The sequence below is a fragment of the Argopecten irradians genome, chromosome 12 (assembly GCF_041381155.1).
Source record: "Argopecten irradians isolate NY chromosome 12, Ai_NY, whole genome shotgun sequence".
Lineage (NCBI taxonomy): Eukaryota > Metazoa > Mollusca > Bivalvia > Pectinida > Pectinidae > Argopecten > Argopecten irradians.
This window is the reverse complement of record NC_091145.1, coordinates 22,230,734-22,247,243: the sequence shown is the minus strand read 5'-3', so window position 1 is coordinate 22,247,243 and position 16,510 is coordinate 22,230,734. Positions and strand designations below refer to the sequence as shown.

Here is a 16,510-nt window from a genome sequence, read left to right as displayed (position 1 = left end):
CCCGAGACTTGCAATTACCAGGTAGTCAAGTTCTTGCTACAATCATTCCATATATATGATTAATTTCAATGAAAAATATTTGTGCTGTTTGTATTTGGTAAAAAGGACTCAAACAATCACTCGCAATCCAGTACGATAGGCGACATAATTACTCGTAAAATGTAATGGGGCTTCAAGGGTCATGCAGGAAACAAAACACACTTTAATGTTATACTGTTTGTAGTATAGAGTTTTGTATGATAAAGGGCCAACAGGAAATAAAACCACTCTCTGTCACTGATAATCACGTTCTCAGGTCTCAAAGGCTTCTACAGAAGCAAATTAGGGAAATGGATGTTTTCTGAGGAAGCAGATAAGGTACTGTATATATATCACTTTGTTGTATTACAATATACCAGGTATGGTATGTTTTCTGACAACATTGTAAGTTGCCATGACAATAAGCAATTTCTACTTTACTGATATTAAGTATCATATTTAGCTATCATTAAAACAATTTGGAGAAACTAGATTCCAACTATAATTGAGAGCTAAATACCAGTCGAGAACAATGTCATTAAGTGTCCATATCTGGCTAATTGGTATTACTTATCCATGTCTATATATTGGTGTGGATATACTTATCTATGGCTATATTGGTGTGGATATTACTTTCAACAATTCAATAAGCCCATCAAATATCTGGTAATAAGCCTATAAGTGAGAATCTGATTTATCAGTGTCTATTTAATATAAAGCGTAATTATCATATTCAACAATTGAATTTCAAGAATTGAATATCACATGGAATGCCTGTTGATGTGAATTTCATATTCAACAATAACCCGTTGGGATGCCTGATGATTTGAATATAATGTTCAGCACTAAATCCATGAAATGTCTGTTGATATGGATGTCATATTCAACAATAAGTCCATAATATGCCATCCAGTTGATGTGAATATAATATTTGACAATAAGCCCATGAAATGCCAGTTGACGTGAATGTAATATTTGACAATAAGCCAATGAAATACCAGTTTATGTGAATGTAATATTTGACAACAAGGCTGTAGAATGTCTATTGATGTGAATATCATTTTCAACAATAAGCCCATAATATCATGTTAAACAAAATGGGACATCATTGGACGTTTGATTATAGTCTAACTGAGCGCATGTACAGGTTTGAATATCATATTTTACAATAATCTCAATAAGGGTTTCTTAATATGCTATGAAGACTCTTTGTGCTTACATTTTTCATTTTTTATTTATAGAACATATATTTTTGGTGTTGCCTTTGATTTATTTTACCCCTGAAACAAAGTGAGGGAGGGGGAGGAGTGGATGTTAGATAATGGAATCACTCGTCTATCTATCTATCTCAAATTAAAAAATACTATGAATTGTCTCCTGATGACAATTTTCAATATACATGTATACCTTATGATATAAAATGCAAATTACCACGGTATATTTTTACTGCTAGCTTATTGAAAATTTCCTGAATAAAAAAAGATTAAGGTATAGATTTCCTCCCCAATATTTTGACAGATATAACCTGCTGGCTAAGGTAAACATCAGATGGATTACTATTTCACCTATTACAGGTATTTTGTTTCATGCCTTAATTCACTATCAATCTTCAGGTAATTATTTTTGTGATATATATATATAGAAGTAGAAATAAACTTGATGAATTTATCCATATGTATACGCATGGTTAATACCAGTATATATAGGTGTATATCAGGTAAAATGAGAGTCAATGTAGGGTTAGCTTTACATCTATAAATAGATGGAGAATTCTGTTTATTGATTGATCATCTCTCTACCCAGTCAGGACTGTACAGGAGAGATGTACTATCAACCATGCAAACAAATGGTGAAGGGCTGATGATTTACTCAGTAAATATTTCAAAATTTGTGTTTTTATCCAGAAGGATTTGAGAGGATGTCACTGGAACAACATGTTAGCTGGACTGTACATGTATCCTGATGTCAACCTATAGCTAGGGTATGTATACGTGTTTTTATATATCATTTTTATCATAGTGTACTGTACTATAGTTATCTTCATAGAGACTGCCTTCATTTCAAATCTTATTGTTATTATACTTTTGATGACATTAAAATGTAATGTTACAATGAATTAATTATCAGAGAAATTAAAAACCTGTATTAAGATCAAGGTGACAAGGTCCCAGTGAACTGGATAAGGCAGTGCACTGCAACAACTGCATGTGTAACAGGAGAGGAGAAAATGTAGCAGCCAGACCAGAATTCAAACCTGGAACCTCCGAACACTAGCCGAATGCTCTACCACTGAGCTACTTCAGGTCATGGATGATCAACCCAGACCAATACTGCTACACATGTAAGCATAAGGGAATGCAAGCTTAGTATCATGCAAAAACCAGAACAATTACCAAAAGATCCAAAAGAATCAGTACTTGAGTAATTTTGGGGAAAATCTATATTTAATGAGAGTGATAAGTAGTAAATATTTGCTTTACTTAAATGATGTTAATATTTATCCTCATTCATCTCGAGTTTTCAACATGATATGAATTAAGCCATTATTAGTGCGGCTAGTTATCATATATTGATTCTTCATTTTTAGTTGCCACATTGTTACAGCACATTAAACCTCCAAATATATACCATCATCCTACACTGCCTACTGGTGGCAGTGACCTAGCTAGACTTATGTAATAAGTATACAAAGGGAAAGGGATTGACCAATTTTATTGATTCCATTTCAATTTAAAATTCCACATGTTTATCAGAAAATTATGTAACAGGACTATTTAGTCAATATCAGCCAGATAAGGCCTTTAAAATAGATTTTCCTGGACAACTACAGATCAATTCTTCCATTTACATTGCCTGCCTGTTTGTTTTGACCGAACCATGCATGCATGAAAATTGATTGCAATCAATATTCAGTAGTACTCTCTCAAAATTCCATGGGTTACTATCACTGCCGATATATCCACTTACATCATGTAGTATGACAACAGGGCCAAGTTTCATGAGCATTCCTTAAATCTAATTATAAGGAATTCCTTAAAGGCTCACTACCTTTCAGAAATGGCTTTTAATTTTTCAAGATGGAATGTAAAACAAGTTGACAATTGTGTAGAGTCGCAAAAGTTTTTAGCTTACCATTACTACTTCACCTGTCATCACCTTCTGAACAATTAAATTGAAATAAATTATTTGTTAATTTTCATAACGCTGGATGTATTATGTTTCCTGCCGTCGTCTTAATTACTGAGTGTTAGCAGACTTTCACTATGCCAGATGCCAAAACAGCGAAATAAATCTTCAATGTGAACAAAGTTTACGCAGGAAATCTTGCATATGTTTGGTATTGTAACCAAATCTTAGGCCATCGATAGGTATTACCATATGTTGATAATGTTTTTAAGAATTGGATAGGTAGTGGGCCTTTAATTTGAATTTCCCCATAGAAAAGCATTACAAAAGTAAAGGAAAAAATCTTTAGTTAAGTTAAGGAGCCCTCCTTTAAATCTCTAATTCTCCTGTAGTGAATTTTGAATTAAGGGATTCCTTAAATGTATGGAATGTTCATAAAACTAGGCTCAGTAAGATTATAGGGGATACAGTACAAGTATAACCAGTTAATCTTAGGGAGATATGACAAATAGGATTTGTGAAATCATAAGGTAAAGCAAATTTTAGAATTCAATACAATTCCCCCATGAAATCTAGCTGTGTCTGTTTGACAATCATATTATGGTAGACTAGTTTGCAAAATTAGAACTTGCCATTAAATAATTGTAATGCTTTTAGCTGCATTCAAAACTCATTGTATTTGAGTGAATTGTGCTTTGAAAAAACCATAAACCTATATCTCATCAAATACTCAAGGTAGTCATGTGGGTTTTTTTCATATAGAAATTTTAATCTGGATATTGAACAAGGTTTTATCTGTTTCAGATATCATATATATATATAGTGACTGTAATGTAAAAAGTTTGATTTCAAAGTTTAAAGTGAATGGATTTGTTTTGGTGAACAGAGGCTTTTTGCATCATCATAGCAAATGTCAGGTGTAAGGGTCAGAGGCAGCTTTGTTCAAACGCCAAGCTATTACATTATAGTACAGCCATGCAGATTTTGCTCTGTGTCTATCAATTACACATCATTAAAAAAATACATAGTGTATGTATAGATATGTGGCACATCCAGGCTTCTAGCCTAACTGAAGACTATAGCAGGAGATGTTTTACACACGGTGACCCCTGATTAACCTTGTTATCATGATACAGGATGGCAACAGATCAACAGGTGTTTTATGATTCTGTAATTAAGCATAGGTTTGGATCTTTCACTTACACTTTCAAGATTCTCCCTAACATAGAACGGTTTGGAAAAACAAACATCCCATTTACCAGGCTTAGTGGTATTTAATTTACATTCAGATAAGAATATAAAAGCTTGGGGCAATACTAGCAATGGCCTTTTTAGGGCATTTGATTTGGTCAATATTATTCTGTAGCCATTCATGTTTAAACAGAATTACTGAAGTGGAACGTGATCATTTTCTTTTTCATTGACATGTTAATCAAACATAAATTATAAATTACAATAATAAGATATCGGCCATGTGATTTTACCTTTTACATGCAAGCTACCTATAATAGCTTCAGGTTGAGTTTCTGATATTTAAACAGGTAGCACAGTTTACGTTTAAACAGATACCTGATGGTTTTACCTTCCATTTGTAATTAAGAATTTATGATATTGCTGCTGGGCTGATAACTCGCCAGGTAAGAAAATATTTGAATTATGTACAGGGACACTTGGAACATAGATATACCAAGAGCATTCAGTGCAGTGTACTGTATAGTGGCTTGGTTACTTTTATAGTGTTAAAAAGATGTGTATAAGGCATGAAAGTATGTCTTTAATGTTGACATTGGATGGACGTTTCTGAAGGGTTTGATCATCAAGGTAGGTTGTACATGTACAAAAAGTGATAAGCTTAATCACATGATTATGGAAAATTTTTCTTCTTATTTGCTGCAAAACGTGTGGTAGCATCTTCTCTAAAATGGGCAAATACATATAGATATAGTTCTGGTATCTTGATTTAAAGAATTGTTCTTGAACTGTGATTATAGCCAAACCACCTTACAGGTTTGAACAAATGTAATGTAGCCATGGCCATTGGGTCATCCGCATGGGTACGGTGTTTGATAAAAACATGTTATACAGCTGATACAGAAATATGTACCTGTATAATATAAATTTTATCAGATTTTAATCTCATTACCTATATATATAGCTATGGTGTTACACTGCAGAACCGCCGACGTCCTCAGCCGAGGCCATTCCTCATCGTGTGTTTCGACCCCTTACTCGGTACACTCTCAGAATGGGGGGTCCACAGTGGTGATCAATCACTGCGCGTCGGTGGTGGGTGTCCGGCTACTGGTGTCTTTCCTCATCCACACCCAGCATGAAGCTGCCCTTCTTGTCCTGCCCGCCAACCCTAGTGCAGATAGCATATTCTCCACACAGACTGTGCAGGGAAGCCTCTGCAACCGACCTCAACAGGGTAGTTCCATATCTGCCAGCCCTGTTCCCTACATTCCAACAGCAGTGCCTCATACTTTGTTCTCTTTCTTTCGTGGGCTTCACTGCACCTTTCCTCCCATGGAACTGTAAGCTCAATGGTGATGATTTTCTTCGATCCTGGTGACCAAAGAACCATATCCGGTCTGAGGTTGGTAGGAACAACATCCGGAAACTTTAATCTCTGGTTGAGATCTACAGCCAGTCTCCAGTCCCCTGCCTGGCTGATGATTCCGGTTGATTTCTCAGATCTTGACGTTCTTCTTTCCCCTTCCCTCACAAACCTAATCTGTGTATGAATGGGCCTTGGTTGATTGGACCTGTGTTCTTGTGTTCTTTCTCTAAAATATCTGCAAGCTCCCTTAGTCCCCTAGGCGACTTTTTTGCGCCATGTATATCTTCCCTGTGCTAAGGCCACATAGCAGGAGGTGAGTATATGTTGGAGAGTTCCTCTCTGTCCACACAGAGGGCAGTCTGGTGTTTCTGCAAGGTCCCATCTATGGAGATTTGCTGATGAACTCCGTGAAATGGCTAAATGTTAATACAGTGACAGTTACATCAATGCCAATTTTTGTCAAGACAGTCTGAAATGATTTAGTTCCAATTTTTAATCCTATTCATAGACCGCCATAATGATCTGCATAACTCTATGGTTGCAAGCGGACTGTGTAATTCGACCCTCCACTTCGCGTTTTGAAAGTTTGAAGTACAACTATAGTAGTTGCAAGACACTGATTGTAGGTTGGTGTTTTTCTTTATCATCTAATGACACATCCTTAATGACCCTCACTGTTAATAACGGTAGGTCATCAAACAAAATCCTTAATGACCCTCACTGTTAATAATGATAGGTCATCAAACAAAATCCTTAATGACCCTCACTGTTAATAACGATAGGTCATCAAACAAAATCCTTAATGACCCTCACTGTTAATAACGATAGGTCATCAAACAAAATCCTTAATGACCCTCACTGTTAATAACGGTAGGTCATCAAACAAAATCCTTAATGACCCTCACTGTTAATAACGGTAGGTCATCAAACAAAATCCTTAATGACCCTCACTGTTAATAACGGTAGGTCATCAAACAAAATCCTTAATGACCCTCACTGTTAATAATGATAGGTCATCAAACAAAATCCTTAATGACCCTCACTGTTAATAACGATAGGTCATCAAACAAAATCCTTAATGACCCTCACTGTTAATAACGGTAGGTCATCAAACAAAATCCTTAATGACCCTCACTGTTAATAACGGTAGGTCATCAAACAAAATCCTTAATGACCCTCACTGTTAATAACGGTAGGTCATCAAACAAAATCCTTAATGACCCTCACTGTTAATAACGGTAGGTCATCAAACAAAATCCTTAATGACCCTCACTGTTAATAACGGTAGGTCATCAAACAAAATCCTTAATGACCCTCACTGTTAATAACGGTAGGTCATCAAACAAAATCCTTAATGACCCTCACTGTTAATAACGATAGGTCATCAAACAAAATCCTTAATGACCCTCACTGTTAATAACGATAGGTCATCAATCAAAATCCTTAATGACCCTCACTGTTAATAAAGGTAGGTCATCAAACAAAATCCTTGATGACCCTCACTGTTGATAACGGTAGGTCATCAAATAAAATCCTTAATGACCCTCACTGTTAATAATGGTAGGTCATCAATCAAAATCCTTAATGACCCTCACTGTTAATAACGGTAGGTCATCAAACAAAATCCTTAATGACCCTCACTTTTAATAACGGTAGGTCATCAAACAAAATCCTTAATGACCCTCACTGTTAATAACGGTAGGTCATCAAACAAAATCCTTAATGACCCTCACTGTTAATAACGGTAGGTCATCAAACAAAATCCTTAATGACCCTCACTGTTAATAACGATAGGTCATCAAACAAAATCCTTGCTGACCCTCACTGTTGATAACGGTAGGTCATCAAAGAAAATTCTTAATGACCCTCACTGTTAATAACGATAGGTCATCAAACAAAATCCTTATTGACCCTCACTGTTAATAACGGTAGGTCATCAAACAAAATCCTTATTGACCCTCACTGTTAATAACGATAGGTCATCAAACAAAATCCTTGATGACCCTCATTGTTAATAACGGTAGGTCATCAAACATAATCTAAACCAAAGATCTGAGTATTTACTCAACGACCTTAATTACTTACAGAGGACTCTATCAGTTGGTATCTTTAAAGGTTGATCATCACGGGGTGCAATTTCCAAATATTTTATTGACAAAAAGATGTTAGTGTCAATTGGATTAGACATCAGGCGTAGCCTATCTTAGTCTTCTCCTGATATTGGTGGTACAAACAAATAATTATATAAAACATATATGTGACGGCGACTGACAAAATGGGCCCAGATGAGGAAAAATCACATTTTCATTTTTTCACATTTTTATTTACTTTATGGTGTGTAGATCACGTTTACAAAATATTAAAGCCGTAGGTTAAACCATTTAAGAGATATGCGACTTTGAATGAGGCAACATTTACATTCATTAACGACAAAATTAGCGACGTCAAATCATACGTCATGAACATTGACGTCATGTCACAAGGCTGCCAATGATGTTACATAAAAAACATACAAGTGCATATGACTATGCTTTGGACTGGTCTTTAACACCTGTAATTTATTTAAAGAGTTTTCCCTTAGATCGATCAGTGTTACATGTACAAACTACATCATTGTCCGTTCTATCAAAATACAAGATAATCTGTGACACGTACATGTAGATATACATGTAACAATCTAATTCTACGATGTGACGGGGTGAAACACTGCGTACTGTGTGTAACAAAAATATTCGCGTGTAATTTAATTTCGTGGTTTGGAATTTTAAAATGTTTTCGTGGGTCGATACTGTATTTATGGTTCGCCAATGATACCATTAATACATCAAATATGTTCATATATATATTCATGGTTCCACAGCAACCGCCAATAGAACAACTTCTCGAGAAAAAAATCATGCAATGATATTAATTTTTATGTTCGTATTCAAAATTTCACGAAAACATTTAAGTGTTTTTGCTTCAAGATTCTTTTAGCTAGAATGTTGGTATACGAATAGCATTAATGGGGCGACCGATGAGATACAAAATGTACGTAACGAAGAAGTCAAATAATATTACATGTATGCATGAACAGAGTTAAGCTACATTAACATGCATGCGTATGTGCTCATGATCATGTGCTAAGATTTGACGAAAACCGAATAGATGATGTAAACAAAACCGTCAAAACTAAATTGAATGTAGATCAAAAGACCAAATAAAAAAGACTAATGCATGGAATATCGTATTCGGGTCAGATAAGGTTTTCAAAGTATACTAGTGAATCGAGCCCGAACCCTCCATTCTCGGCCCCCATCGGCTGTCAAGCTATCGCTAATACCAACGTACTGACAGAGTGAAAGGAAGGGAAGTAACTCTGATGGATGAGAATGGAACCCTCCGATCTCTTTGCGATCACCCTCGGGCACCACCGTGTACATGCATGTCTAAACACCCGTCGTGTAGGCTGATTACATGGGTGACCAGTAATATATATTTTCAATTCCCTATGTTTCTTTCCTTATGACCGGAATAATGTTCTATCTCATCCACAATACAGCATACAATTATTCAAGATCCATCTTGTTTTTTTATCAGTGATTCTTATTCTGATTGTAGTGTCCTGGTTTGTTTAATGTTTAGACGATATGATGTGGACAGTTCATAGTTGCACTCGGATCGAGCAAAAAGGTCACAATACATAGCACTCAGGAAATGGTGGAGGGAAAGGAGGTTGTTATGGTAAACAAAGGCAATTCAGTTTAATAACTGTTGTGTTTCTTTATCAAATCAACATTTAAAATACTAAAACGATGTATGTCTTTTTTTTCTGTTAAATGTGTGTTTTGAATGGAATATTTACATTTCTTAAATTGTGAATCAGGAAGTGCTCATAGTTCTCCGATACGCACATTTTTTATTTTATATCATGTAGATATACTACTAAATTTAGTATACTGACCCAATATGGCACATAAAACAAAAAACTTGTGAATGGAGTGATCGAATTTAAGAAACGAACGATTGATCGCATTTACAGTTCAGACTCTTTCCTTTCAATATATCTGCTAGGCAACCCAAGAACTAAACCTCATTGTTAGGGTTCTACTTTATAGATATTTCGGATAAAAAACGGTTCTGAGAATTAAAACTCTAAAACCAATATATATACACTTTTTATAGCAAACAAATTGATATAAATTGTAACTAATTCTCAGACCCTGTGGTTTCTAAAATAGTTTTTCTACATAAAGCTCTTTCTAGATGGTGTAGATAAACTGAAAAATAATGTTTCACACTAAGATTTCAGCCTTGATTAGTGATTTTACTAGACCGGGTGGGGTTGAAGTGCGGGATTCTCACAAAACTGTACAAATGTGTATAAATCATCTTCGTCCCTTGACAACTCCCTGCACCACGTACTGCATAATTTTATAATATCATCAAAATTAATGCTTTGGTCACAATGATCGGTCGGTATCCGGGGGTAATCGGGAGTTTGGGCCATTTTCCGACATCGGACAACACCGGTCAAAAATATGTCAGACATAATATACATAAAAAGGAGGCCGTGTGGTAATCGTACGGCGTCTGTTTCCTAAGAGATTTTTTGGGTGCCGGTGAGGCAGTGAATATCGACCTAACATATCTAATGCTAATCGGCCGATTATCATATGATGTCCGGGCGATAACCGGCCTATTCACTGGACATCGTACGAATACCGCCTTAGTAGATTACGGACAACGAAGGACACCTGTACAAGGCCCGGCGAAATGTCGGGCGCGATGTACATGTGATTGCCGCTCGATTCCCGGCCCATCCTCGATACTCCAGGGGTTGCGATCACATACGATCTCTACACCCCTGGACTAGCTATCTCATAGTAAAACTGGAGGCAACAGAACAGAACAGGTAATTAAGTCGTTTGATGTACATCAAAAGAGCAGCATAATGATACACTGTGGTCGACTATGTGGCTTTTATGTTAGGCGTCGCCCTCTCTGTAGTCTTCAAAGGAAATCTTTGCTGGCGTGTGATTGGTCAAATGTTTTTCGCTGAGCTGCCTTCAATTTCGCTATGAAATAGTCCAGGGATGAAGAGATCGTAAGTGATCGGAACCCCTGGAGTATCGAGGATGTGTAGAGATCATAAGTAATTGGAACCCCTGGAGTATCGAGCATGTTCCCGGCCGGACATCGGACGATGTTGAAACGATATGTGAAGTATATGTTGCCGATTATGAAATTCTACGGGACACCGGAGATATTTTAACTTCGAATTAAAATTCTTGAGGGACGTCCCCCGATGCTGTCTAAGAGCCCCGGACACCGGCCGGCGATGTCTGGTGTCCGACCGGAAACCAGGCAAAATGGCTAAAATTCATGCCGGGAGTACATCATAATCGGAAGGGGTTGTGACCAAAGCATAAGTACTGAACTATACGGACGTCCACCATAAATACCGCATTCATTGTTATCATCGTCGCATAGTTCCACAAGAAAATAGGCATCTTGTGCACTGATCAGAAACTTAACTTTAAATTTTCATACAAAATTAAAGATCATCCACAGGTGTTTGGCTCTATAGATACTCTCTCTCTCTCTCTCTCTCTCTCTCTCTCTCTCTCTAGAATTACATATGTATACAGAGTCAAACACCTGTGGTTTGCATTATAAGTTTCCGGGCTCGTGATATGTTTGTTACATGTATATCAATGTATTTCGGTATAATTTAGAGACTTTTACGACTTTGATTTTCGATATTTTATTTCAAATATGTTACGACATATTGCAAAATGATATTAACTTGTGAAAGAGCAAAGCGTGTGGAATTTTCAGAATATCCGTGGAGAAACAATATTGCTAGATAAGATTAAAAAATGTTTAACTGGATTAAATTTATTTATAAATATTTTTGTCCGGATCCCCTGACATGTGGCATATTGGAATTTCAGTCGAATAACTGCATTAACAACTGATTGAGATCAATCAGGATTTGTTTCACTCTTATCTTTGATTGATTTCCATGAATATATTAATTGCTATCTCTACTAACGAAGAGAAAAACAATCTCAATATTTTTTTTCTAATGTGCTGTTCGCAGCTATATTTATTCATTTATTTATATTTTCGTTAGAAAGTACTTACATGTATATACTTATCACCTGATACTCACCAGTCTACCCTTCATATTATGTATTGATACTGTACAGGTAGTTAAATTTATACATAAAATGCGGGTTTTATGAAACGTAGTTTATTGAGAGTTTCCGCAAATAAACGTGGTGACGTCGACAAAAAATTTGCGTAACTTTATAACGTCATTTATTCCGACGTCATAATCGCCGCATCTGGGCCCATTTTGTCAGTCGCCGTCACATATACATGGTGAGGTTTATGAAAATAAGGGGAGGTAACTCCTAGATGAGGAATGACATAATTTTTGATCATATTTATTGTAACTCTATAAATTAACAGTTAATTTTCATTTTTTTTATATAATAACCAAATATTATCACATAATTCTAACTATGTTTGATAGTATGCATATTTTGTGATATTGGTCCTCTTCGCCACAACATATACAGGCTATAAAGTCCACATGTGTTTAACACAATTAGCCATCCACTGATGGGCGTCAAGAACCAATCTCACAAAATACACATATATTTGATTTGTGGAGTTACAACTTTATTTGTAATTACTAGTGTTTACCCATAATTAGTTTCTTAGGAGTTACCTTACTTAAATATTTGATGATTTTAAAATAACACAAGAAAAGAAGGAATATGATAATCATATTAACATATTAACTGAGAGACAATTCAAAAATTGAGTTTGTATAAGTCTCATTAGGCTGCCCATAGTACAAATATATTGTTAGTTGCTAATTCAGTGACTCTATCAGTTGGTATCTTTAAAGGTTGATCATTACGGGGTTTGTAGATAAGAACTATCTGTTGTAATATGTTATTGACTAGGTGCACCGGTATCAGAAAAGGTATTAATTACCCCAACAAGCTTATAACAAGGTATGTGTACTAATGTGTACTTAACAACCCCCCCCCCTCTAGTAGTATCATACATATTGTCATCATTCTGTTGATTATGGTGAGATATAATTAAGGGATTTTCTTAAAGACACAGGGCAGTGCAGTTAGGTCTCAGGGTTATGGCTGTAATACACTAAGTCATCTGAGACCTAAGATTTTATATGAGTATGTAAACAGGGACCTTATGATTTGTGACAATTTCATTGTCTATTGACCGGCTAGATTTTGGTGGACTTTATCTTTTGACAGGTACCTGATAATTTGTGAGTCTAGATATAATTAAGGTTATTTTATATCATATGGAAAAGTTTGATGTGTAAATAATGATGTAACTGATGGTACAGTGATGGATATGTAAGGCATAGTTTCTTGATTTGAATTTGTTATAATTATAACCTTGGGTCAGTGTGTTGGTTCATATCAATAAGCTTCCTGCAAGGGTAATCATTGGTTCTGAGGGAAAACTTAAACTTTAATGCTTCCTTCCTGCTTATAATGTTAAAGCAACATAAATATTTTATTGTGGCTTTTAGGAGTTGTTTCCTTGTAAAAATACTATAGGTTTTTACACACGGTCCATTCATTCTTTTCTTCCCTGTATCAATTCTATTCTGTTTATTTCCTTATGGAAATGATACTGGTTATACTGTATTTGACCCAATAATAGCACCATAGGATATATACTGTATAGGCCTAGCTGGTTATTTTTGGGGTGATGATATTTTCGTGATGTTGCGGGACAACAATGCTATATTTACGAAAATCATCTGCTAAATACTGTTAAAGACAGATCATGAAAATTTTATTTTCTAGTATTTTTTTTTTTTTCTTTTTTTGCGTAAAAATGACCTGTGAAATATCCAGCTATATGGTTATCACTGTGGTGTACCCGATCTGGAGTGGACACTTCAAGATAGCTTCTGAGCAGTGATACAACCATAAAATGTAAATATGGATCTAGAGGAATGGATGTGCATGTTCCTTGCCAAATTCTCTCAAAATCTAGCCATGCTATGGAAAAATCAACTCCTTATTTCTGCAGAAACCTCTCTTTGTAATCGACACCTACCTTTTTCGTTCGGAACTGGTTGCCATGTTGAAGTGTCCACTCGAGATCGGGTACACCTCAGTGATAATGTGATGGATCATTATTATTGAACCAACAAAGAGTTAGAGTTAAAAAATGATGTTAGCAATGAACCATACGCCAAATCCAACATGGCTGCTACATTTTCTCCTCCCCTGTTAAACTTGTATGATCATTTATCTGATAAAGAGAGTGTGCGTAGGAAAAATTGGAATGGTGAGAAAACTGTCATCCTCAATATTCCAGGGGTTTCTATCACTGTTGTTATATCCACCCCTGGACAATGTCATAGTGAAACTAGAGACAGTTCAGTAGGGGAAAAAATCAATTACAGACCTGTACAGACACTTCCTTTTAAGATTATGGAGAGTGAATCCCAACTTCAAAGTCATACAATTTACAGTTATTTGATTCTTTTGATGTACATCAAACTACCTGTCTCATTTATTGTCAAACAGTCTTCAGTTTTGCAATGATATAGTCCAGGGATGGATATAACATCAGTGATAGTAACCCCTGGAGCATCAAGGATCAGAGACAGTAAAAAACATATTTGTTGTTTGGGGAAAATACGGTAAATGGAACACTTCTTGTTACAGATTATTTTAACAATAAGGTAAATGGAATATTTCCTGATACAAAAGACTTTACCAACAAGGTAAATGGAATATTTCATGATACTTGAAAAATACTTAAATTGACTCTCCACCTTTTCTTATGCGGTATGTGTGTTTAGTTGTTTACTTCATCTAACAATACATTTTAATGCTGTTTTGTCTTTCCCAGGAGAACACAGTTTAACACAAGACTGAAAATTAAATGGCTTGAGATACCATGCAGCACTACTAGATAATGCAGACGTACATTATGGACAATCTCACCAATGATTTCAAACAAAGATCATAATGAAATGGTAAGGACGACTATGACATCATTTTGTGGGTTATTCAGACTTTTATCTGTGTAGCTATTGTTTTCCTTGATAAAGTCGTCAAGTTTGAGGCATCAAAGAAAAACTAATATTTCAAATGGACGTTGGATTGCCCACTGTTTGTAAAGAACATTATGGTTATCTGTCCAGACATTAATGGAGACTTTTGTGACTGATTCTGTAGGGGACTCAAGTCTTGATATCTTAACAAAATACCCATGTAATCAAATCAAAAGAATACCATCATTGTTTGCAGTGCCTTAACTATAAACAAACCTTATTATTGTATGCTTTAGATTTGACATCTACCAGAATGGCGAATTGTTGTTTGACCTGCTGCAATGCCATGTACCAAATTCCAACACGGGTGCTGTGCTTCCTATTGGTTATGGTACAGGGAGGAATTCTCGATTACTACCTCATCAACAACAAAAGCATCTACTGGTATGGCTGGCTGGCGGCTGACGTGGCCCTGGGACTCGTCTTCATAATGACCTTCTTAATATCGTATAGACATCTCAGTATCATCCATCGTTCTCGTGATTCAAACTCGATGGTTCAGGCTGGTAGTCTCCCCCTGTGTTATTTTGCATGGTTTGTATACTCAGTTTTCATTGGAGCGCGAGTCTTTATCATATATAAAGATATCGCTGGAACATTAAATGAAGAGAATGTGTTCGGTCCTAACACTCTGAAAGTCACAGTGTCCAGCACAAGTTTTATTTTTATACTGTTACTGTTGACTCACCACGATGCCATTCCAGGAACAAACAGAAAATACAAAATTGAGGAACTTTCAGGAACTGTTATAATTGACATTCTGGATTCAATTGATGTCTTAAACATTTTTTTTTATAAATCACAAATTGACAAATTACCAGAAGAACTGGTGCTATCTATTCTCATTGTTGCCTCCTTGAACTTCCTTGTACCAGTTATATCATTGATGGTGTTAAATCGTTTGCACTTCGGCCACAAAGATCGTCACCAAGGTCTGATAGTGTTACACAAACTCATGGTTGTGTTTCTTGTGAATCTGCCTTTGTTTATCATCCGAATGCTTCTGTGGCACATCCACAATAGTGATATATCCATATTTCCTATGAAGAATGTCGTCATGATATTTCTGGTGTTCCATGACCTTTATGACAGGCGGAGAGCGGATGTTGATGACGGGGAGAAAAAAGACAGCAGTTGTATAGAGGAACATGAGGAGAGTAAAGCCATGTTTACTGTGGAGAATGTTAGATAGGGAGTTGGCGGGTATTCCATTCAGGAGAGTAAAGCCATGTTTACTGTGGAGAATGTTAGATAGGGAGTTGGCGGGTATTCCATTCAGGAGAGTAAAGCCATGTTTACTGTGGAGAATGTTAGATAGGGAGTTGGCGGGTATTCCATTCAGGAGAGTAAAGCCATGTTTACTGTGGAGAATGTTAGATAGGGAGTTGGCGGGTATTCCATTCAGGAGAGTAAAGCCATGTTTACTGTGGAGAATGTTAGATAGGGAGTTGGCGGGTATTCCATTCAGGAGAGTAAAGCCATGTTTACTGTGGAGAATGTTAGATAGGGAGTTGGCGGGTATTCCATTCAGGAGAGTAAAGCCATGTTTACTGTGGAGAATGTTAGATAGGGAGTTGGCGGGTATTCCATTCAGGAGAGTAAAGCCATGTTTACTGTGGAGAATGTTAGATAGGGAGTTGGCGGGTATTCCATTCAGGAGAATAAAGCCATGTTTACTGTGGAGAATGTTAGAT

At 36.2% G+C, this 16,510-nt stretch overlaps 1 protein-coding gene across 3 annotated transcripts in view; it reads left to right on the top strand.

The window, feature by feature from the left end:
- The window catches only part of LOC138336229 (transmembrane protein 121B-like), a 22,115-nt gene extending 5,605 nt beyond the window's left edge, over positions 1-16,510 (top strand). For 2 of the 3 annotated variants that reach the window (XM_069285625.1, XM_069285626.1), the window contains exons 2-4: positions 1,923-1,999; positions 14,612-14,738; positions 15,053-16,510. In XM_069285625.1, the coding sequence (XP_069141726.1) occupies positions 15,070-16,008 (939 nt within the window). In that variant the 5' untranslated portion in view covers positions 1,923-1,999; positions 14,612-14,738; positions 15,053-15,069 and the 3' untranslated portion in view covers positions 16,009-16,510. Of the gene's footprint in view, positions 1-171; positions 358-1,922; positions 2,000-14,611; positions 14,739-15,052 lie in introns of those variants that run through there. The other variant, XM_069285627.1, reaches the window with a different exon arrangement.